Source organism: Lagenorhynchus albirostris, chromosome 5, assembly GCF_949774975.1.
Source record: "Lagenorhynchus albirostris chromosome 5, mLagAlb1.1, whole genome shotgun sequence".
Classification (NCBI taxonomy): domain Eukaryota; kingdom Metazoa; phylum Chordata; class Mammalia; order Artiodactyla; family Delphinidae; genus Lagenorhynchus; species Lagenorhynchus albirostris.
The window spans coordinates 41,494,859-41,517,620 of record NC_083099.1 but is presented as its reverse complement, the minus strand read 5'-3'; the positions used below and the strand labels follow the sequence as shown (position 1 = coordinate 41,517,620).

Here is a 22,762-nt window from a genome sequence, read left to right as displayed (position 1 = left end):
TGAAAATAATCCAGGAAAGTATATAGCATGAAAATGTGACCTAAAACAAAACCTAGGAAAAAGGATCACCAAATGAGGAGGAACTAGCAAAAGAGAATTAGGGATGGTCCAAAATAGGAGAGAATCAAGAGAAAACAGTGTTTTTTGTAGCCCACATAAGAGTTTCAAGAAAGAGGATGATCAGGAGTATCCAGTGCTGCTGGGAGGTCAAGACTAGAAGTAGATTCTTGAAGACTGAAAATAGACTCTTTAATTCGGCAACATAGGGGTCATTGGTGATCCATGCAAGAGCCTTTGCATCAGTGTAGTGAGGCTGAACATCAAGTTGTTAATAGGTCGAAGAGTGGCTACATGATTGAACTCAATTTCCAGCTCCCCTCCCATTTCAGGGAGCTGAAAGTCCAAACTCTATAATCACGTGCTTGGTCTTTCAGGTGACCAGCCCCTATCCTGAAGCTATCTAGGGAATCACCAAGAGTCTCTCGGTTAGCATAACAAAGACACTCCTATCACTCAGAAAATCCCAAGGGTTGACGAAGAGCTGTGTCAGGAACCCAGGACAAAGACCACACAAATCAGTTATTACACATTAGTGTACCGACCACAGGGAATTGAAGAGTACATAACACATTGCATGGTGGTATAGTATGCACTCAACATATTTTTCCTTTGTAAAATGATTGTCTGGGTTGTTATGTTGGTCTAAATCAGAGTTATGAAAATTACAAACTACATCCAGATTTGGACTTGCCACTGTTGATCCTGTGGTGTGGTGATGCCATACCATTAATAACAATTCTAATTAGGGAATGTATGTTTTAGGAAGACGTATTCAGTTCCACTAAGAAATATGACCTCATTACTAAGTAGGAATTTGAGGCTGCTGCTCTTCTGTGCTGATAGGTATGCTGTGGTCCGAAGAGCTAAATAATTTCTCATTAGGATTATGATAACTCCATAGAAATTTACTAATAAAAATTCTAATGTAATACATCAACTAATACTTTACTTTTTTTCAAGTAATCTTCCTCTTTGAGGCATCAACTGGAAAACCACTGGGAGATGGGAAGCTTCTTTCTCATAAGGTAATGGATATTAGCTATTTTTAATGTAAATAGCCATTTTTTTTAAATTAATGTTTTCATTTTAAGGAGGAAAACATGGAAATTAGTTTTATATTTAAAACCAGTGTGTGTTCTATGTAGAGTATTTTGCCTAAAATATCATAAAGACTAAACACGAGTAAATTCTGTAATAGAAAGCTATATTTGCAAATTAACTGAATAAAAGAATCTGACTTATATGTTTTTTGTTCAGGCTCTTCACTACTATTCAATAAAATGTTCTATCTTGATTAAACTTTTAGCACCTATAGAATCAGTAAATAAAAGTGTGTTTATACTTCAAAACAGCTTGTAGTTTTCCCATTAACCTGTTCTTTTTTTAAAAAAATAAATCTATTTATTTATGTATTTTTATTTGGGGCTGCATTGGATCTTCCTTGCTGAGCATGGGCTGTCTCTAGTTGCAGTGAGCGGGGGCTATTCTTCATTTTGGTGCACGGGCTTCTCATTGCGGTGGCTTCTCTTGTTGTGGAACACGGGCTCTAGGCACATGGGCTTCAGTAGTTGTGGCTCGTGGGCTCTAGAGCGCAGGCTCAGTAGTTGTGGCACATGGGTTTGGTTGCTCTGCGGCATGTGGGATCTTTCTGGACCAGGGCTCCAACCTGTGTCCCCTGCATTGGCAGGAGGATTCTTAACCACTGCGCCACCACCAAGGAAGTCCCCATTGACCTGTTCTTAGCCAACATTTTCTTTAGATTTTAAGACTGTAGTTAAACTGGAAAAAAAAAATCTATAGAAATATAAAAAGACCCTGAATTGTGAACTGTTTATTGGTTTCTGATTTTTAGCCTTAAAATAAACAAATGAGCACATTTTATTGAGTTATCCTTCTAATAAATGGTGTATTAGGGTTTAAAGATGCTTTTAACTTTATTGTTCAGTGCTACCAGTGAAGTGTTACCCTATCTTTTATTTTCTTCTTTTTGTAATTATTAGTTTTAAAGTTAAATAACAAATATATTCAATGGTTCAGAAACAGAAAAGCATAAACAAGCATAAAGTGAAAAAGTATGCCTGCTATACCTGTCAATACAGTTCCTTTCCACCAAAATAAGTAACTATCACTATTAATCTCCTTATATCCTTCCAGAAATTTTTAATGCATACACAGACAAAACTGATATATGTTCTTTTCTCCTTCTTTTACAAAAATATAACATATATATCTGCACTTTGCTTATCTCACACAACACTCTGTTTCTGGAGATATTTTCATATCAATACATAAAGTGATTTCCCAATCCTTTTTCTTCCCACCATATAGTATAACATTTTATGGATGTATCAGAATTTGTTTAACTTGTGCCCAAGTGATGGACGCACATGGAAATGTGTTTCAGCTTACAGAATTTCAAAATATACATTATTTTATAGTGCTTTAACAGGCATCTTTCCCTTGTAAATTAAAAAAAAAGTAACTATACTTTAGCTTTTGAATTATTAGTATATTAGCAGTTAAATTATTTAACAGGGACATTTTATCATTATGAGTAGGTAAGTGATATTTAATTGATCTTTAAATAAACAAATGTTCTTATAATTAAACAATTGAAACAATCTAGTGTCAAGCACTAAAACTAACCCAGAATTTTCTTTTTTTTTTTTTTAATTTTAGAATGAAATTTTGGAAATTGCTCTAGATCAAAAGGGACTTACCAATGATAGAAAAATTGCTTTCATTGATAAAAATAGAGATCTCTGTATCACTTCAGTGAAACGATTTGGGAAGGAAGAACAAATTATCAAACTTGGTAAAATAATTGTAATACATTTAAATTTTTGATTACTTTCAGTTGTCTTAGATCTACTCTGTCGTATATTATACTAAATAGCTTACTTGCTTGAATGAATCTATGAATAATGCTTTGGTCTCATAACATTTCTTACGAAATGTTACTTCATAAGTATGTTCTTATGAAATGCTACTTAATTCCATTTTAACAGCAAGTCTTTAGCTGCTACAGCTAACTTGGCATTGAAAGAAAGACATGCAGATTAAAAATATAATGGTTCTGGGTAAAATATTCAAATTTATTTCCATAAATTTTTATGTGAATTTTTGTACGTTTTCACCATTATATGATCAGAAAATAGTCATACCTACAAGCAGTTAGTTAGGGTCTTGTACATCTGCTGATTTTAAAGGTGTATTTTTAATACTTACGTAATGGAATAGTACATTAACATTCTTTTTAAAATAAGGAACAATGGTGCATACTCTGGCGTGGAGTGATACATGCAACATCCTCTGTGGACTTCAAGATACTCGATTTACAGTGTGGTATTACCCCAATACGGTTTATGTGGACAGAGACATTTTGCCTAAAACATTATATGAAAGGGATGCAAGGTAACATTTTACTGCATAGGATTGTTTATTGTTGTAAATAAAACTAACAGGGTGTTGTGTTTCTGCCTCTAATTTAAGTCCTGCAAGATGTTTTTCACTTTACTTAGTCAACCAAATAAAACTGTTCAGCTAGGGCTTCCCTGGTGGCGCAGTGGTTGAGAGTCCGACTGCCGATGCAGGGGACACGGGCTCGTGCCCTAGTGCAGGAAGATCTCACATGCCACGGAGTGACTGGGTCCGTGAGCTATGGCCGCTGATCTGTGCGTCCGGAGCCTGTGCTCCGCAACGAGAGAGGCCACAACAGTGAGAGGCTCGCGTACGGCAAAAAAAAAAAAGAAACAAAACAAACAAACAAAAAAATTGTTCAACTAAGACTAGTTTAATGAGATTTAAGTGATGGAATCAAGTTGAAAGGGTCAGATGATACTATTTTATTTATTTATTCCTTAAATGAATATAATTTTTCCTTATATGGATATAATTTTCAGGTTTACTGTTGTTTAATGGTAACTCAGGTCGTTTTTTCAGTGTGGTTTAGTTATTTTAATATAGGCACTCTTAAGATTTTTCTGTGATATATAACTTTGTGACAACCTTTACTCTTTCCCAGATTATCATTGACCTTGAGACTTTCAGGAATGTATGTCTTTCTAGAATTGAACTCTTAAATTAATATTAAATATAGAAAAATGTATACTGAAAAGCTTTTAAAATTTTTTATAGTCTTCAGAAAATCAAATGCATTTATATTCCTAAATTCTCTAAGAAATAGCAAGGAGGTCTCTCACTCTTGACAAACTAGGTATACAAAGGCTTCTCAACTCCAAATCTTAGCTTAATTTTCAAATCTACTTTGAGTTCATTTTTAATATTCAAGCTCACAACATTAGCAAAACCAGAGAGGTATTCTATAAAAAATTTTTTAACTAATGGAGAGAAGTTAATCTCTTTAAAGTACACCTCTTGTTATTATGAGAAAATAATCCTGGAATCAGCTTAATTTTTAATGTTTATACTTTTAAAAGCTGAAGCTAAGTGCTTTAATCATTTGTGTGATTTACCTTAAGACTTAGAAAAAATTCAAACTTCAAATACTTTTAGGCATAGTTCTCAAATATGTAATAATTTTTTGCCATGTTAAAATGTTTGTATATTTTGCTAGTTTGTGTATTTTGCTAGTTAGATTCAAATATTTGTTTAATATACATACATTCTCCCTGGAGTTTACTTTTTTGGGAGTGCATTTTGGAGGTTGGAGATTTCATATGTAAGTCAGGGGTCAACTCCCCAAATTTAATATATATGAAAAATTTTGCTTAGAATATAAATTGCACTTTTCCTTTTTTCAACAGTGAATTTAGTAAAAATCCCCATATCGTGAGTTTTGTTGGAAATCAGGTAACTATAAGAAGAGCTGATGGCTCACTGATTCACATCAGCATATCACCATATCCTGCTATTCTCCACGAATACGTAAGCAGTTCAAAATGGGAAGATGCTGTAAGACTTTGTCGTTTTGTTAAGGTACTTTACATTTCAGATCCATAGTTGTGTATATATTGTACATTAGTTTATATAATATCTTTGTGCAAAATGAGAAATAGTAAGAGCTAAGGGCGGGAAAAATTGCAAATGGGATCACATCTTTTTTTTAATAAGTGAAGACATGGGTGATACAGAGAGATAGGTGTTGTGTGATTTATTCTCTGAAGAAGCTATACTTTAAGTGAGTAGTTTCTTCTTACTGGTACATATAAAAACCTCTTATGGAACTTTTTTTTAAAAGTCAGATTCCCAAGTTCTATCCCCCACAGAGATTCTAATTTATTAGATCCAGTGAGCCTGGGCATATTTTTAAGTTCCTCAGATTATTTGTACAGCTAAGGTTAAGAACCACTCACTACTTTAGATCAACATTTCCCAACCTGGTTGAATCAAGTATTTTCCAAGCATATTTGACCGCAGAACTGTTTTGTTTTACATTGGTTAATTCCCTTAGACTACACTTTTGTGAAGACTTTTAGACGCTTTTCCTTACAATGGGTTGTTGGTGGCAATCTGCTATAATAGCGTTGTCTGAGAAACTCACTGTTTCTCTGGTTCCCTGTAGTTGCATTCTTTGACATCTCATTAAAAAGACTGGAGGGCTTATAACCTTGAATTATGGTAAAAGTATATTGTAAGTTCAAAATAAACCTTTGATAATTAGAAATGAACATTTTCAAAAAACTTTATTCAAAACTTTCTCTATGTGTTATTAATATATTTTAACAAAGTAGCCACAATGAAATTTCCACATCATTAACCTATTCAATTATTGGTTTTTCAGTGCCATGCTCAGTGATTTTTTATTTTTCATTAAAATATAACTTTATTCTATTTTAATTCACTGTTTATTTTAAGGCAGTTCAGCCCTGTAGTTGAAATAATTGTTCTCATTTTTCACTTTAGGAGCAAACCATGTGGGCTTGCCTAGCTGCTATGGCAGTCGCTAATCGAGATATGACTACTGCAGAAATAGCCTACGCAGCAATTGGTGAAGTAAATAATGTTTACTTACGTGTATGTGTTTGTGTGTTTTTCTTACCGTAATTTGTTACTATTCACTTCAAATATTTTCCTTTTTTTTAGATTGATAAGGTTCAATACATCAATTCTATAAAAAATCTTCCATCTAAAGAATCAAAAATGGCCCACATATTAATGTTTAGTGGGAACATACAGGAAGCTGAAATGGTACTTCTTCAGGCTGGCCTTGTTTATCAAGCGATTCAGATCAATATTAATCTCTACAACTGGGAAAGGTAATAAAAATGTTTTTCATCAATTCCAAAACCTGATTGATCTTAGCATATTCTTCTACCGACCACTTAGTAAATTACATCTTCCACTGTACTTGTTTCCTAGTATCATATAAGAATTTATTCACATTTATATTTGTGAGTAGTTTGCCATTAAAGATTTTTGCCTTCTCTGAATCATGATTGATTAGAAGTTGTCTGTGAAGAAGAAAAGAGAGTCTAGGATGTCTCCAGAATTTCTGATTTCAGTAACTGGATAGATGGTGGTAAGAATATTAGCAGATTTGGAAGAGATGTTAGATTTGAAATATTTGTGAAGAGATAAGTGATAATAGTTGATTATTGGACCTGGAGCTCAAGAAAGATTTGAACTAGAGATGTCAATTTAGGAGTCATCAGCAAATGAATGGAAGCTAGAAGAATGGATGCAGTTGCCTGGGGAATGTGAGGAGTGAGAAGACATAAACTATTTTTATGGGATGGGTGAAAAAAAAGAGAAATCCGCTGAAAGATTGGGGTAAAGCAGTCAGACAGGCAGAGAGAGGAGCCAGGGAAGATTTGTGAAGCTAAGGAAGAGATACCAAAGGATTTGTAACGAGGAGTGGTCAGTAACCTTCCCCGCTGCCTTAGGCTTTTGGACAGGTTGCTTTCTGAGGCTGAGTGGCAGGCTGCTCTTCTCTATGACATATTAGGTTTCTCTACTCATTCTCTCAGGTATGTCTCTCTCAGTGAACAAGGTTGTAGTGCTTATATGCACCTGAATTTACTGTGTTACAAAGCTGGCATGTTGACTTTTCCAGGTTTGAAATGTCTTTCATCATCTTCGTCTCTCTCTGTGCTCAAAAATAACCCATAAATCTTTCAATTACTGGCCCCTTACTTATAATCCCCTCAGATTAGAATTTTTATAGTCCTATCTCTATCTTCCCCTTGAATAGAAGTAACAAAATGGCTAAAAAAGTAACAAAAGGTAGTTAATTTTGTTATGAACATACTATAGTCTCTTTATTTAATTTATACATTAATTATCTACACTCTTCATACAATTCAGCCACCCTGTCTCTATCCTTTATTTTCACAAATTTGTTGTCATTGTTTGGCTATACAAAGGATCATGAAAGATGTTTTAGGTTCTACAAATATGAATAGGCCATTGTTCTTATCCTCAATTTATTCATAATTCACAAATATTAAAGTAACTATTTTGGAAAGAGACAGTATGAATAATTTTTTAAAACCCTGTATTAAAGAACTAACAGAAAATTGTATATACCATTACTAAGCCATGAGTTCCATGAGAAATAGGGAAGAATGGTGTTCACAGCATATTTTCAACTGATACTTTTGAGAAAATGTTTATGTTGATAAATGTTAGGCATTACTATTTATATAGCACTCTGAACACCATATAGTATAACAGATATTTTAAAAATCATCCTTATATTAAAAAGCTTGCAACCTACTTAGGAATTCCATTTTATTGTCATTAATAATAGTGAGGCTTCTATTTATTGAGCGCTTATCATGTGCCAAGAATTGTGTTAAACACTTTCCTTATATCATCTTATTTGGTCATCACAACACTATACAAATGAGGAAGTTGAGGGTTACTCATAAGTAGCTGGCTGATCTAGGATTTGAACCTAAGTCTTCCAGTATTAAAGAGGACCTGAATTTTCTGCTATTACCGCAATAAAATATATACTGCTGATACTACTACTTACATTGTTTTATAGGATTGATGTTTACCTGTTTTGTTATTTATCTTTGTAAATTTTATGTCACCTTTCACCTTTCAGATTATACACTTCTAGAAGGATAGAAACATTTTATCATTTTATATTATCTATATACATAGTAGGTACTTAATTTTCATGCTCTTAATCTTTATGCAATACTCTTAATCATTTTGCCTTGCACTTCCTCTACAAACGTTGGGTGTAGATACATACAGTATATAAATATCAGAGCAGGTCTGTGAAGCATTTGCCTCTGATGGCTTCTATTGATGGCCTATAATACAGCCCTTTGAACATTTCTCATACCTCCTTGACCTAAGTGAAAATTACCTCTTTCCAGAGGACACGCCTTCCCTACCAGTCCTCTCAGATGGAGTCAGTTTATTCTCTCTGACTCCACATTCCTTAGGTCTGGGTGTGAGTGCAGTTGGTGTCCTTTTTGCCTCCCCCATCTTTACTTCTCTTGTAAAATCTCTGATCCTTTGAGACTTAGGTCATGTGACTATACTTATTCTCTGCTGCTAACTTCACATCTTCCCTACTATCCCTACATCCTGCTATCTGTGCCGCCTCTTCCCCTCCTCCAGTTTTCAGCAAATGACTCTGCCTTAAGATATTAGATCTCAGGGAGAGGGAAAACAAGAGGGACAAAGAGATATAATGGGGAGAGAGAACGAATGCTGGGTGCTCCTCTGTTCCCCCTATCTACCTGGCATCTCCTTTTCTTATGCTTTGTGTTGTTCATCTAAACTATAAACCAATGGGTTGGTCAAATGCTGGTAGACCTTTATGCCTGCCTGGTAAGTCAATAAACGTCAAGGAGCGTTGTTCAAGGCTCCTGATTACTATTTACACACTTAAGGCTCCCAAATATGCATCTCTCTTCTAGCCCTCTGTCCTGCCCATGTTTGCTTCCAGAACCCAGTTATCCACCTGCCTATTCAGCATTTCCATTGGCTGTCTCATATGTTTGAGTTCAAATTTATATTTATTCCCTCATAAACTTGGTTCTCTTCCAGAGTAATCTATCTTATCTTTTCAGTCTACCCAAAGCTGGAAATTTAGGAGTTACTTTTGACATTTTCCTTACCCTCTTTCCCCCATACTCCAATTACCAACCATTTTCCCTCTCAAATACCTCTGGCACTCATCCACTTTACTACCAGCACCCTTATCTAAGCTGATCCAAGTTTTTCTTTTTTCTTTCTATTTTTTTTTTTTGGCCACACCGTGCGAGCATCTTAGTTCCCCGACCAGGGCTTGAATCCACACCCCATGCAGTGGAAGTGTGGAGTTTTAACCACTGGACCGCCAGGGAATTCCCTGATCCAAGTTTTTCTTAATAAAACATCATCATTGGTTTCTCTGCACCTACCTTGTCCTTTTCCTGTCCATTCTTCATACTGTAGTCATAGTGATCTTTTCACAGTGGAAATCATCATGTCACTCTTGACCCCTGACTCACTTAAATGAAACCCATAGTTTCCCATCACTTTTAGCATAAATATCAAAGACTGGATAAGAATGACTTCAGATAATCAGCAGAAGTAATTATAACTGCTAAGAAACTCTTAAAAATCTTATGTATTGTCTTCATTTCCAAATTCTGCAGATATTTCTGAAACCAGTTGGAATATTTCTTCCTAATGCGTATTCATTCATTCAGCAGATATTTATTGAATGTCTGCCATACCAGACATATTTAGATATAACACGGAGATCTGCTTAAAACAACAACAGCAGTCTTTTGGTGAAATGTCTGGTCATTTTTTTTAAAAAAGTATTTATTTATGTTTTAATTTGTTTGTTTGCTCCGGCTCCTTAGTTGCAGCACGTGGGCTCCTTAGTTGCGGCATGCTAACTCTTAGTTGTGACATGCATGTGGGATCTAGTTCCCAGACCAGGGATCGAACCTGGACCCCGTGCATTGGGAGCGCAGAGTCTTAACCACTGAGCCACCAGGGAAGTCCCATGTCTGGTCATTTTTAATGACTTGTTCAAAAGGGCTGCTGAATGGTACAAAGACAAATGTAGTGGTTAAGAATGGGGGCTTTGAAATAAGACCTGGGTTTGATTTCTGGTTCTGCACTTACTAGTCCTGTGATCTTGGACAGACTAGTGAGGCTCTGTAAGCCTCTGTTTCCTTGTGTTTAAAATGGTGATAATAACAAAAACCACATGTTTGTTGTCGGGATTAAGTAAAATAGCATGTGAAAGTCTCTTAGCATACGGCCTGATACATAGTAAGCCTTCAATAAATGGTAGCTACTATTCATTCTTTAATTATTTATGGAATGTCTCTAGTGTGCCAGGTTTTAGGCATGGGGGGATATAGCAATGAACAAAACTGACAAAGTTCTGTGGTGACAGTTTTGATTCTAAATGATATAGCTAATATAAAAAAATAGAAGTAAGAGGGATAAATACTTGGATCCAATATAGGAATCAGCTTATAACAACATAATCCAAAGAATGGCTTGCTTAGAGAGTAGAATAATCCCCATCTGCGAAGATATTCAAACAGAGGACGATGATAAAATTATGTGACTGATTGATTAATTAATAATAGACTTCTTGCATGCCTATCTAAGTAGATGGTGTTCTTTTAAAAATGATCTTATTTTTTCTCCACATGTATTACCCTCTTCTGGGAGTGAGTAAATAATTGTTCTCATAAACTAAGACTTCCAGAACTGGTTTATGTTATCGAATAGTGTTTCGAGTTTTTAAAAAAGTTTTGAGTGTTGTGTATATTCCAGGAAAGTCTGGCAGGCCTTTAATTTGTCTGTGTCTTTCATCAGGAGGGTAAGCCCACATTTGGTATCTGTGTAGAACCGAAGCTGTACTGGATGGTAAATTTTTGTGTTGGGGTGAGTGGGGAGGGCGGGGTGGTGACTAAGCTGTCTAACAATTTGGATTTGTTGAGTTTTAGTTACCTTTGTGTATCCAGTTCATGAGGTCCAGCAGGAATGGGATATACAGGTGTGAAGTTGAGGGGAGGTCCTAGACATTGGGGCAAAGACACTGAGGGAATTATCAGCCTTTGGAGTAGCTGCGGCCATGAGTGTGGCTCAAGAATTTAAAGAAGGAAAAAGAAAAGAGGGCAGGGCTTCCCTGGTGGCGCAGTGGTTGAGAGTCCACCTGCCGATGCAGGGGACGCGGGTTCGTGCCCCGGTTCGGGAAGATCCCACATGCCGCGGAGCGGCTGGGCCTGTGAGCCGTGGACGCTGAGCCTGCGCGTCCGGAGCCTGTGCTCCGCAACGGGAGAGGGCACAACAGTGAGAGGCCCGTGTACCACAAAAAAAGAAAACAAAAAGAAAAAACAAAAAAAAGAAAAGAGGGCAGCAGGCAGATTCCCCCTGAAATTCAACACTTAATGATCTGGTTGAAGAGGAGGATTCAGCGAAAGAGATCAGGAGGGACCAAAAAAGATGGAATTTAAAAACTATTTATTATGGAAAATTTCAAATGTATACAAAAGTAAAGAGAATAGTATAATAGATCTCCATGTACCCATCACTCAGCTTCAACAGTTATCAATTTGTGAATAATCTCTACTCCTCCTCTATCCCTCCCCACAATTTTTAAAAGCAAATCCCAGTCATCATATCATTTTATCTATGAATATCTCAGTATGTATCTTAAAGATTTTTTTAATCCAGCCACAGTATCATGATCACACTTTTAAAGTTAACAATAATTCTATTCAGTGTGCTTATTTCTCTGATTATCTCATAAATGTTTTGTTTTATGGTTTGTTTGATTCAGGATTCATAAAATATTCATACATTTTGATTGGTTGATACATTCTTAGGTTTCTTTTCATCTATAGGTTCTCCTATTTCTTTTTTGTGTTTTCTTGCTATTTTCCCAACTGGGCCTGTAGAATTCTGGAAGGATAGAATTTAAGTATTGGATGATAAATATATTAGATTGCTTTTAGGATCCCTGAATTTCTATATTTGTTTAAATCCTTTAGAAGGGAACAGATTTTACTTTGTTAATATGGGTTATTCTATTTGAGAAGCATAGTCTTGCTGCTTTGTGCTTCCGTCATTTATATTTGAACTTGAAAATTGCCTGCAACCTAATAAGATGCAGCCCTTGAGGAGTAGTAGATATGCAAGTTATCTCTTTGACATTCACTTTGGACATTTGGTGGTAGTCTGTTTTGAAACACTGAAGTTAAGAGAGGTAGACACTAGAAGCTCCAGGTATGCATATTGATCCTTTATGTAAGTATTAATAAAAATAGTTTTTCTACTTATACCAGTTATATAAAGTGATTCTGCTTCATTCAAGTTATGCAAAAAAATTATATTTTGAAGTTATAACATCTTTTAATGTAACTTCCTTCTGTTTAAAATCAGAGAGGATACATGGAGTTTTTCCAGTCCCATAATCTAATGTTACATTTGTTTGGTTGCTGAATAACCATTTTAAAGCTAGAGACATACTGTTCCCATAACTCTTAGATAATTTGGAGTAAATTCCCTCCTAAATGTGGTAGAGAAACATTTTTTACCCAGTATGTGCTTTTAGAGAACATTTAAAATAGCGCATATCATTTGAATGTTTAACTTTAGCTATTGCTTTTCAATCAGATAATTAATATGTATTTTATAATAATAATAATGACTGTAATAGCAGATAAGTCTTAGCATCTAAATGCAGGATTAGGAACTTCCCTGGCGGTCCAGTGGTTAAGACTTTGCCTTCCAATGCAGGGGGTGTGGGTTCTATCCCTGTTCGGGGAGCTAAGATCCCACATGCCTCGCAGCCAAAAAACCCAAAACATAAAACAGAACCGATATTGTAACAAATTCAATAAAGACTTTAAAAATGGTCCACATAAAAAAATCTTTAAAAAAAATAAATGCAGGATTAGACATCATAGTCTATCCTTTCTACATAATTAAACATGTTGATGTTCCATAACAAAGTCTCTCTTTGGAATTTTTGAAAAGCCCCAACCCAGAATAGATGCTTATGTATTCCCCACTTAGAACACCTCCAGTTTTGCACAGTCGAGAACTCCTTCCCCCATCATGTACAATCATAAAGAAAGAATGGTAACTGGAACTTCTGATGTGCCGGCGAGGTTGTTCACCAGAGTCTCCACTCACACATACAACACGGGAATCAGAGCCTTAGGGATGAAGAGGGGGCTGATGTGAGAGAGGGCTAGAAGAATTAAGGCATCTTTACTTCTGTTTCTCATCTTTCGAGCCTCTATAGATCGTTTCTTGCCTTCTCTTGTTTTCTACTTTTGTTCCTCTGTATCCTAATACCTCTGCATTTTTTCCGTGTGTCTTCTTTTTCTCTGAAAGACATAAAGTCACAGAGGAATGAGGGAACTTTGTGAGGAGTTTGTGATGGGTAGCAAATATCCTTGGATTTAGCAATATTGTTTATGCCAATATATTTTTGTAAGAAATCATTGTACTGAACTTTGACATTATCATTTGTATTATACATGACTTACATTCATAATTTATCATATTGGCTTTAATATCTCAATTGTCTATCATTTGTCAGTTAATACATACATAATATCTAAAATACTTTTTAAAGTGACAATTTAGTTTACATCAAACCAAAGCATGCTAAGAATCAAACAAATTTTCCTACTAAACAGTCACACATTGCAAAAATTCTAGTCAGTAGTCAGTTTTGTCTAAAACAACAAGTTCGTAATAGTTGGCTCTGATAAACCATCACTGGCCTATTCAGAAATCATGTGTTATATAAGAAAGCAAGAGAACTTGAGAAATATTGTACTTTGACTGTTATGATGACTGTTTCCCATACTTTAAAACAGGATAACAATGAACAGTGTAAGAGAGCTGTATTCTACTAGATTGTTCCTGGCTCAGCTAATGTGAGTTATGCATAGGATCACGGGCTGAGTTGCTGTCCAAAACCTACATGCAAAAATAGGCCTGGAACTGAAGAATAATCTTTTCATCTCCCTCCAAATTATCAATATATAGATTTTATGCCTTTGGTGTTATAACAGTGAGTTTAGCAATTCATTTAGTTCTTGTCTGCTATTTAAATAAAATATTACCTTAAAATAACTTGGTTACATGGATAGATATTAATTAACTTATAAAATTTAAATGGCTATTAACTTTTTCTAAGAATCAAATGGCAAAAGGCATTTTGTCAGACTTTTATTATCCTCAAATTTTATTTTCATAATATTTTTAATTTACTGTACTAATGATAAGGATAAGTAAGGGTATCAGTATTTAGTTGAATATTGAACAGAATAAATTCATTACTGACTTAAAAAATGGTCAAGATAGTCAAACCACTTACATTAGGGGAGTTCATTCACTTGAATTTTATTATGATTTCAATGAATTTTTCAATGAACATTTATGATACATACACTCTGTAGTACTCACCAAAGAGAAATGAAACCCAGATCTCCCTTCAATAAATGTATAGGTTAGTGGAAGGAACAGATTCATAATAGTTACAATACACTGTAAGCAGAGCTGAAATAATAGTATGTATAAAATGTTCTGTAGCACAGATAAGATATAATGGTCATTTATTTCTACAAGGAGAGCTGGTCAGGGAGAAGAGATCATGTTTGGTCTGGACCCTGAAGTATAAATAGGAATTTGCAAGATGGATAAGGTAGGGAATGACGTACCTTTCATACTGAGGGAGGAGTGGAGGGATCAACATAGACTCTCCCACCCTTTCACCCCGAAACTCCACTGCCCGTAGAGGCTAACACAGCAGTGCGGATAATCTGTTTTCTTTCTCATCGTAGGGCACTTGAATTAGCTGTTAAATACAAAACACATGTTGATACAGTGCTGGCCTACCGACAAAAGTTTTTGGAGACATTTGGTAAACAGGAAACTAATAAACGATACCTGCAGTATGCAGAAGGTGTAAGTATTATGCAGTATTTGATAATAATGTATATGCTTTATAAGTATGTATTATTCATCCTAATGCGACAAAATTTGAATAATTCTTACCATAATCTCTAAAAAATACTACTTTTTGCCTTTCAATGTTAGTCTTATTTTGACTATGTAATTATATTACTGAATATCTTTCTGGACTCTTATAGCCATGTTTTGATTAACTCAAGTCTGGTTTTATAATATTCGATTTGTGTTAAGGTTGTGTGCTAACTGATATTTTTAGATAAACAGTATAAATGGCGAGGATGAAGGCTTCTAGCTCCTGAATTTTGTCTTCTACCAGCTGCCCTTTCTGCTCCAGGGGAAATACATAAGCACAGAGGGCACTGGCCAGAAAGTGGATACTTTGCCACTTTGCAGATTCTATCTAGGGAGCTCAGTTGCACTTCAAAAGGTGCCTGGCCTGGGTAGAGTTCACCGCCTAGAACAAAAGAATGCTAACCCTTTGCCTCTCAAGTTCCTACCAGAATATAAGGTTTTATAAACCCAATTAGAAAAAAGCCATTCCAGTACATATCAGCACACAGGAGAGCCAGAACAAGGGCGTTTGTCCCAGCGCCTAGAGCAGAAAAGGTTGTGGCCACCTGCCCAGATCCTTCTATACTCAAATGGCAGAAATAGAGCTCACCTGTAGCCATGCAGATTCAAGAGACTTGTAATCCCCAAACAGGGCCAACCTTGCTCCCAGCTCTGTGAACTAGTTGATTCCTTTAGCCTTTTAGTCATTCATTTATTCAAAAAATGTTTATGAGTACTAACTCCAGGCCAGGCACTATGCTATGTGTTGGAACAGATATGGCTTCTGTCTTCATGGAGCTTATAGACTGTGGGAGTGCTCCTCCTTGGGGATAGAATAAAATGGAATGTTCTGATTTATCGTAGGGGGCAGAATATATAAGAGGAAGCTTGGGAAGAGGAAAGAAGATGTAGAGAGAAGGCACCTACTAAAGGCAACATTATCCATTTGCCGTATTTAGAATATTGAGTGTCATGAACCACATTTTTGGACTTCAGACCAGTTTTCAGGGTAATGAAGCCTTTGGGGCCATTCTTAGTTCCGCAGTGCAACTTTATCATCTGGATCCAGGATAGACACAAGTTGTGGGTTTCTTGGTGGAAAGGGATGTATTTTGTAGAAGCTCCACAAAATGTTTTTTGTTTGATTCAGAACTGTTTACTGCTGAAATGGATCCTTCGGGAGTTTGGGCTGTGAGGGCTTCCCTGGGAGCTCTGAGGGCTATACTCTCAATTCACAGAATATGACAGCAGCCACCAGCACTGAGTGCTAAGCGGCCCAGAGATTCAGTAGTCACCTCCTCTTTTTTGTCTCAGTTTTGAAAATATGACAGTATGTTAAAAATGAGCACCCACCTTAAATTTACTTTATTGTGTAATTTTTAAGCAGATTAATACTCTGCTTCCTCTTCATCATCATTACTAACAATATTATTTTCACTGTGTTCACATTAGGTGCTTTTGAGGACATAAAAAATATAGTTTTTACCCTCAAGGAAATTATATTTCAGATATTAAAAACTTAACCTTCATATCTTCTTTTTCATTATATACGTATTCACCTATAACTAACATATGATACTTCAGTCACAAGAGTAGTAGGAATGTTCAAAGTGGGAGAATCAGAACAACACGGCTTTTTTTGGTATTTTGGTTTCTTTTCATCCTGAAACTATATAGGTTACTTTGAGTCTCTATGGCACTATGTTCTAGTTTCCCACTTTTCTTCTTCACAGATGTAATTTGGAAGTTAACTAGAAATCATAAAGCAGTATTTTAAGATGAAAATTATCTTTGACTTAAAAATTATCTTAGCCAAAATTGTGATTATATAAACTCTTTATTTCAGAACTAAGAATTGAATAGAAAAAGATCATTCTTGAAAAGAAATTTATTCTCCCTATCTGGTGAACTCAAATGGGCTCACAACGCATAGCGTAAAAGTTTGTAAGAAGTGAAGTTTGACATACATTCATATTTATGAGCCCTGAAATGTTACTTGGGCCTTTCTAGTTTAAAATATGGAAATCTGAGATCCATACACGGTGTACTATCTTCTGAGAACCCCATTAGAGTCATTATACTTGCTCTACAAGGGTGTTCAGTAAGTATTTGTAAAATAATTTATGAGTCTGGCAAATAAAGTCCACTTGAGGAATACATTCAATCTACTGAATACATACTCTGTGCAGGAAGAGAAGTAGAAGAGACAGGAAATGTTTAAAGCATTATGCTAGGAGAAAGAAAAAAAGAGGGAAAAGCAGGAGAGAAAATAACAAGAGATTGTTAAGTGATAGCTCATTTGCTGGATAATTAGTTACCTTTTATTCATTCAGTATTTACTGAGCACCTCCTGCAGACAATGTACTCTCCTTGGTGGTTGGGATATAATAGTAAACCTGGCAAACACTGACCCTCGTGAAACTTATATTCAAATGGAGGTGATAGTTAATTATACAGTTAATTGTTCATTTCAGTTGTGATAATTGCCTCGAAGGTAGTGTACATAGTGCTGTAAGACTTTATGAATGACAGGCCTGACCTGGAGTGGGGGGGATCAGCAGATTTTTCTAAGCAAAGCAATTGCTATTTGAGCTGAGCTGTAAAGAATGGATAGTAGAAGCTGACTGAGGGTGTGGGGGGAGGGTGTGGCGATGGCCGTGTTCTAGGCAGAGGGAAGGCTCTGAAGTGGGGAAGAGTGACGAGCAAAAGGGAGATTGACCTGAGGGTTTCACAGGGCAAATTCGGTATATTGGATTTACCCAAAGATTAATGTAAAGATACTGAATGGAAGTGACGTGATCACTTTTCCCTTTTACAATCCCAGTTCCTAAGTGGAAATGGAAACTTGGAATTTTCCACCAAAGTATCCTTTTTTTCCCCTTTGGAAATTGTATACTTTGTGTTTGTTAGTTTTCATTTCTAAAATTTATTTATTTATTCCATGGAATTATCTTGAGTAGGATTTTGTCAGTCAGTTAAAGGATATGATAATAAGAGCAAATGCATGGGATCTTGAAAGAATGGTGAAGGAGTACAGAGTGACTGCCCTGGGTCCTGGGTGCTGGGTACTGGGTGGCTGGAATATTGATGGGACCAGACATTAAAGAGTCTTAACACTGTGATAATAGACCTTATAATGGAGGCAGTGCAAAGACTTGGAGGTTTGTAATCAAGGAAATGACCTGAAAGATATCTTCTGATGTGGAAGATGGATTAGAGGTAAGGGTGGTGACTAGGAGACCAGTTAGGAGGTTACTGTAATAATCTCAGCAGGAGATGGAGACTGTAGGATTAATGTAAGAAAAAGTAGCAGTAAAATTAATAGAACAATAATGGTTGGGGGTGGTAGGAGAGGTGGTGAGGTAAGGCAAGACATTTGAGAACAACTTCAACATTCCTAGTGTTGGTGACTGGTAGAGGAACATGAGCATATATGAGTTTTGGACCTTTTGAGTTTGAATACATGAAAATAGACCATTGTTTTGAGTTTGAAATCCCTGTGGGGTGGCCCCTATCTAGGCAGAGATGTCTTGTGGGCAGTTGGAAATACCAATGTGAACATCAAAGAGTGTTGATAAAGGAAGAATCAGGGCTAGATAAATAAATTTATGGTCATGACCATTTAGGAATAGTTGAAGCTATGAGAGTTGAGGAGATCTCCTAGGGAAAGTATGAAAAAGCTGTGGTTGGAACCCCAGTGAATACTAACAGTGAAGAGGTTACTGAGGGGAAGGATATAGGAGAAAAAGAAAAAGAAAAACAAAAGACTGAGGACATTTAGAAAAGAGAGCAGAAACCAGAAGAGAACAATATTGTACTGAGGGAGATATTTCAAAGAGCGGTGGTCAGCCAGGTCCAGGGGATGCTCCTACATCAGGACCTTTTTCTTCCCTCTGTCTGTTAGTGTGCTGTTCCCCAGATACACCCAGAGAGTCACTCACTCATCATCAGGTCTTCACGTCAGCTTCTCAGGGAGGCCTTCTCTGATCACTCTGTTTGAAATACAACACCCATGCCCCCCCAACTCCACCCCGGCGCTATCTCCCTCCCCTGTTTCCAAAACTTTTACCACTATTGCTTGTCTTTGTTTATCTTTCTATGAAGACAGTGATTTTTATCTTTTTGTTCACTGCTAAATCCTTGCTCCTAGAGCAATCCTGGGCATAGAGTGAGCATTAAATATTCGTTGAATGAGCAATTGAGTCGTATAGAGAAGGTGTATAGGATGAGGGATTAAAACACTTAATGGTGGTGTTAGTGAAAAGCTTCTGAGGTGTAGTGGGAACACAGTCATACTACAGTGGTCTGGGGAGAGGTTGAGAGTCAGGAATGAAAAGAAGAATGAAGGTGGTAGCTTGTAGGGAGACAGAATACAGAGGGAAGGATGATGAGGGGCAGCCAGTGAAGAGAAGGAAATTGAAATATGTAGGTAATAATTGAAGGCCGATGTCCTAGAGGAGTCAAAGAAGACGAGATCAGGGACTTATGTGAAGAGGTTGCCCTGAGACAGAAGGGAACGAGATAAGGATGGATACCCTACTTTTATGAAAGGAAGGAAATTAAGTGAATTCATGCCTGATGGCCACTATATTCTCTGTAAAGTAGGAAGCTGATTTTCGGCTGAGAGTAAGAGAGATGGGGTAGAGGATGGAGAGCCATTTGCTATGATTTTAAAATTATTATTATGTGAATAAGAAGAATTGACCAACTCGGGACTAGAATAAGAAGCGCCAAGTAGTATTAACACTCCCTAGACTAGAAAAGGATGTGTTTTAGTGTAGAAGTCACTTGACAGCTGTCATGAGTACATCCTTATCTAAAACTCACTATTAAAAATACTCTATTCCAGAGACTAAATTATCAGGAGAACATTGTTCTAAAACTGGACAAATGCCAGAGTGAAAGTGAAACATTTATTTTCAGTAGGATAGCTGTCAACTGACACCCTCATTTGTACTATAACAAGTAACTAATATAGATGTCATCAATCTGCTTGATGCACTTCTGGTGCAGCTGAGCAACAGTTGTTTAGTGTATCATCAATATATGGTTTTATTGTGATTGATTTGAAGAACATATGTAAGTCAATTTAAGCCTGGAAGAAGGCCAAGGCATTCATCAAGTTTTGTCTTTCTCTTTGCAAATGTTTTCTTAGACGAGTTGTTTTGCCATTTAAAAACATCAAGTTCTGACCTGATTGAAAAATGAGTCTTTCAAATAACCTAACATTTGCTCTGCCTTTTGATAAGCTGTCACTTGCATCTGAGCACAGACTTTCATCTTCTATGAGTAAAGGGATTCTTTTAATTCATCAATTTTATGTATTATAGACAAGTATATGGAATGATTATCTAAAATATATCCATAAATTACTTCACAGGAATTTAGAGAAAGGATATTGGAATAAAAAAAGAACCAAATACTTAATTCTACCTACTTCCAACACAAAATAAAAGAGGCGTGAAGTCCTGTTAAGGTTAAATTAGTCTCAGTTACTTAAGGTAAATCTGTTCAGGCAGCAAGTAGTAACGCAGTCTGCTTTAATACTGCTTATTCCACTCAGCTCGCCTACATGGAGGTGAAAACCTATTCACTTTGGGCTCAGTCTCAGGAGTTTGGGTTTATTTCAAAGTAAATCAGAGTTAGTTTTAGGTAGGACCCAGTTTTTCCCATGTCTTGCCTGAGAGGACACACATTCCTTAATTAGTGATATCCAAACTTTTAAAAATAGTAGAAGGCTTTTTCCTAAAGAAATTGTTTATTGAATTCAGAGCAGAGTCCATTCCTAACACTATGTCTGTTGATTTAGTGGAGGGGCAGGGCTGGATTTTGGCGGGGTCTGGTGGTTGGCTGAAAACAGATAAAAATATTATCACTTTTCAGTTATTCTTTTTATGTGTCTTTCAGCCTTGCTTTCCCACTACGTCCTCTAATATCTTTTCATCATTTTCTTCATAAATTTATTTATTTATTTTTGGCTACGTTGGGTCTTCGTTGCTGTGCGCGGGCTTTCTCTAGTTGCAGCGAGCGGGGGCTACTCTTTGTTGCAGTGTGCGGGCTTCTCACTGCGGTGGCTTCTCTTGCTGCGGAGCACGGGCTCTAGGCGCACGGGCTTCAGTAGTTGTGGCGTGCAAGCTCAGTAGTTGTGGCTCGCAGGCTCTAGAGCACAGGCTTGGTAGTTGTGGCACACGGGCTTAGTTGCTCCGCGGTATGTGGGATCTTCCTGGACCAGAGTTTGAACCCGTGTCCCCTGTATTGGCAGGCGGATTCTTAACCACTGCGCCACCAGGGAAGCCCTCGTCATTTTCTTACCACCAAGTCTTCATATTATTTTAAGAGTTGTGAAGGAGCCCCTTTTGCAGAGTATGCTCTGGGAAAGCAGATGCTCCCCTATCTTTCTCCATAGGTAGGCTCCTAATGGAAACGTCAGTATAAAAGCAGTGAAGAGGGCTTCCCTGGTGGCGCAGTGGTTGAGAGTCCGCCTGCCGATGCAGGGGACACGGGTTCGTGCCCCGGTCAGGGAGGATCCCACATGCAGCGGAGCGGCTGGGCCCGTGAGCCATGGCCGCTGAGCCTGCGCGTCCGGAACCTGTGCTCCGCAACGGGAGAGGCCACAACAGTGAGAGGCCTGCGTACCGCAAAAAAAAAAAAAAAAAAAAAAGCAGTGAAGAGTTGACCCATTTGAAACATGGCCTACTGTTTCAAAACTGGAGCCCAGTTCATTCTCCCCCTTGTTTGGAGGAGAGCAGTCCATCTTCACTCGCTCCTACCTCCTCGAAGCTGAGGCACCGGAGCAGAACCCCAAGGCTCCATGGGACAGTTTAGATGTGCCTTTTATAAATAGCTACAACCAGATTTTGGTCTTTGGTATCACAATGAGAGTCTTTGCTTTTTATTGTGATAATTGTTCTATTAGGTCTTATTCTTAACGCTATTTCATTTTGGGGGGAGCATTATCTCTTCTTAACTTTTCTTTCCTGCCCTCTTTTTTCCCAAATGTTCTGGAAGTCATGCGTTCTGTTTTTGTTTACTCTTAGTTACTTTGCATTAAACAAAAATGTCTTATACTATATATGCATGTTTCTTCTTTTCTTCTACTGCAGCTTGAAATAGATTGGGAAAAAATCAAAGCCAAAATTGAGATGGAAATTACTAAAGAACGAGAGCGATCCTCAAGCAGCCAGCCCAGCAAGAATATTGGTCTTATGCACTAAATGCCATGCTTACCTTTAAGAAGTTTTACCTTTTGAAACTGATTCTGATTAACCAAGGATAAGCTTGTTCTCCTTGCTTAAAAAAAGGCAGAATCTCTTAAGTATAAGCACTCGCTGTGTATTTAATACCAAAAGAATATTCAGAAAGACTAAGCACAAAATAATTGATGTAATTTCATCTTTTATATTTTTAGTCCAATAATTAGCAAAACATCCTATATATTTATGATGCATCTATGTAGTATTGCTTACATTCCAGTTTTCTGTCCATTATTTTATCCCTGAATCTTCAGTATGAACAATGTTAATGCTGATAATAAAACATTGGACTCTTTCAAATGTATGTCATCATTAATTTCTATTTGATCTCAATTGTAAAGTGCTCCAAAAGTTTATTTATACAACAACAAAAAATGAAGCTTGACTTATGAAAGTATAAAATAATACATATACTTGTATACCAATGTTCATAGCAGCAGTACTCACAATAGCAAAATGGTGGGCAAAAAAAGACGGCCATCAACAGATGAATGGATAAACAATATGTGGTATTTACACACAGT

At 36.7% G+C, this 22,762-nt stretch overlaps 1 protein-coding gene across 4 annotated transcripts in view; it reads left to right on the top strand.

Annotated features, from left to right (window-relative positions):
* Positions 1-22,523, top strand: part of IFT80 (intraflagellar transport 80) — a 106,084-nt gene extending 83,561 nt beyond the window's left edge. For all 4 annotated transcript variants that reach the window (XM_060149919.1, XM_060149921.1, XM_060149920.1 and 1 more), the window contains 8 exons: positions 1,021-1,085; positions 2,740-2,875; positions 3,327-3,474; positions 4,827-4,998; positions 5,926-6,015; positions 6,106-6,278; positions 14,805-14,928; positions 22,089-22,523. In XM_060149919.1, the coding sequence (XP_060005902.1) occupies positions 1,021-1,085; positions 2,740-2,875; positions 3,327-3,474; positions 4,827-4,998; positions 5,926-6,015; positions 6,106-6,278; positions 14,805-14,928; positions 22,089-22,199 (1,019 nt within the window). In that variant the 3' untranslated portion in view covers positions 22,200-22,523. The remainder of the gene's footprint in view (positions 1-1,020; positions 1,086-2,739; positions 2,876-3,326; positions 3,475-4,826; positions 4,999-5,925; positions 6,016-6,105; positions 6,279-14,804; positions 14,929-22,088) is intronic.
* Positions 22,524-22,762: the final 239 nt, after the last annotated feature.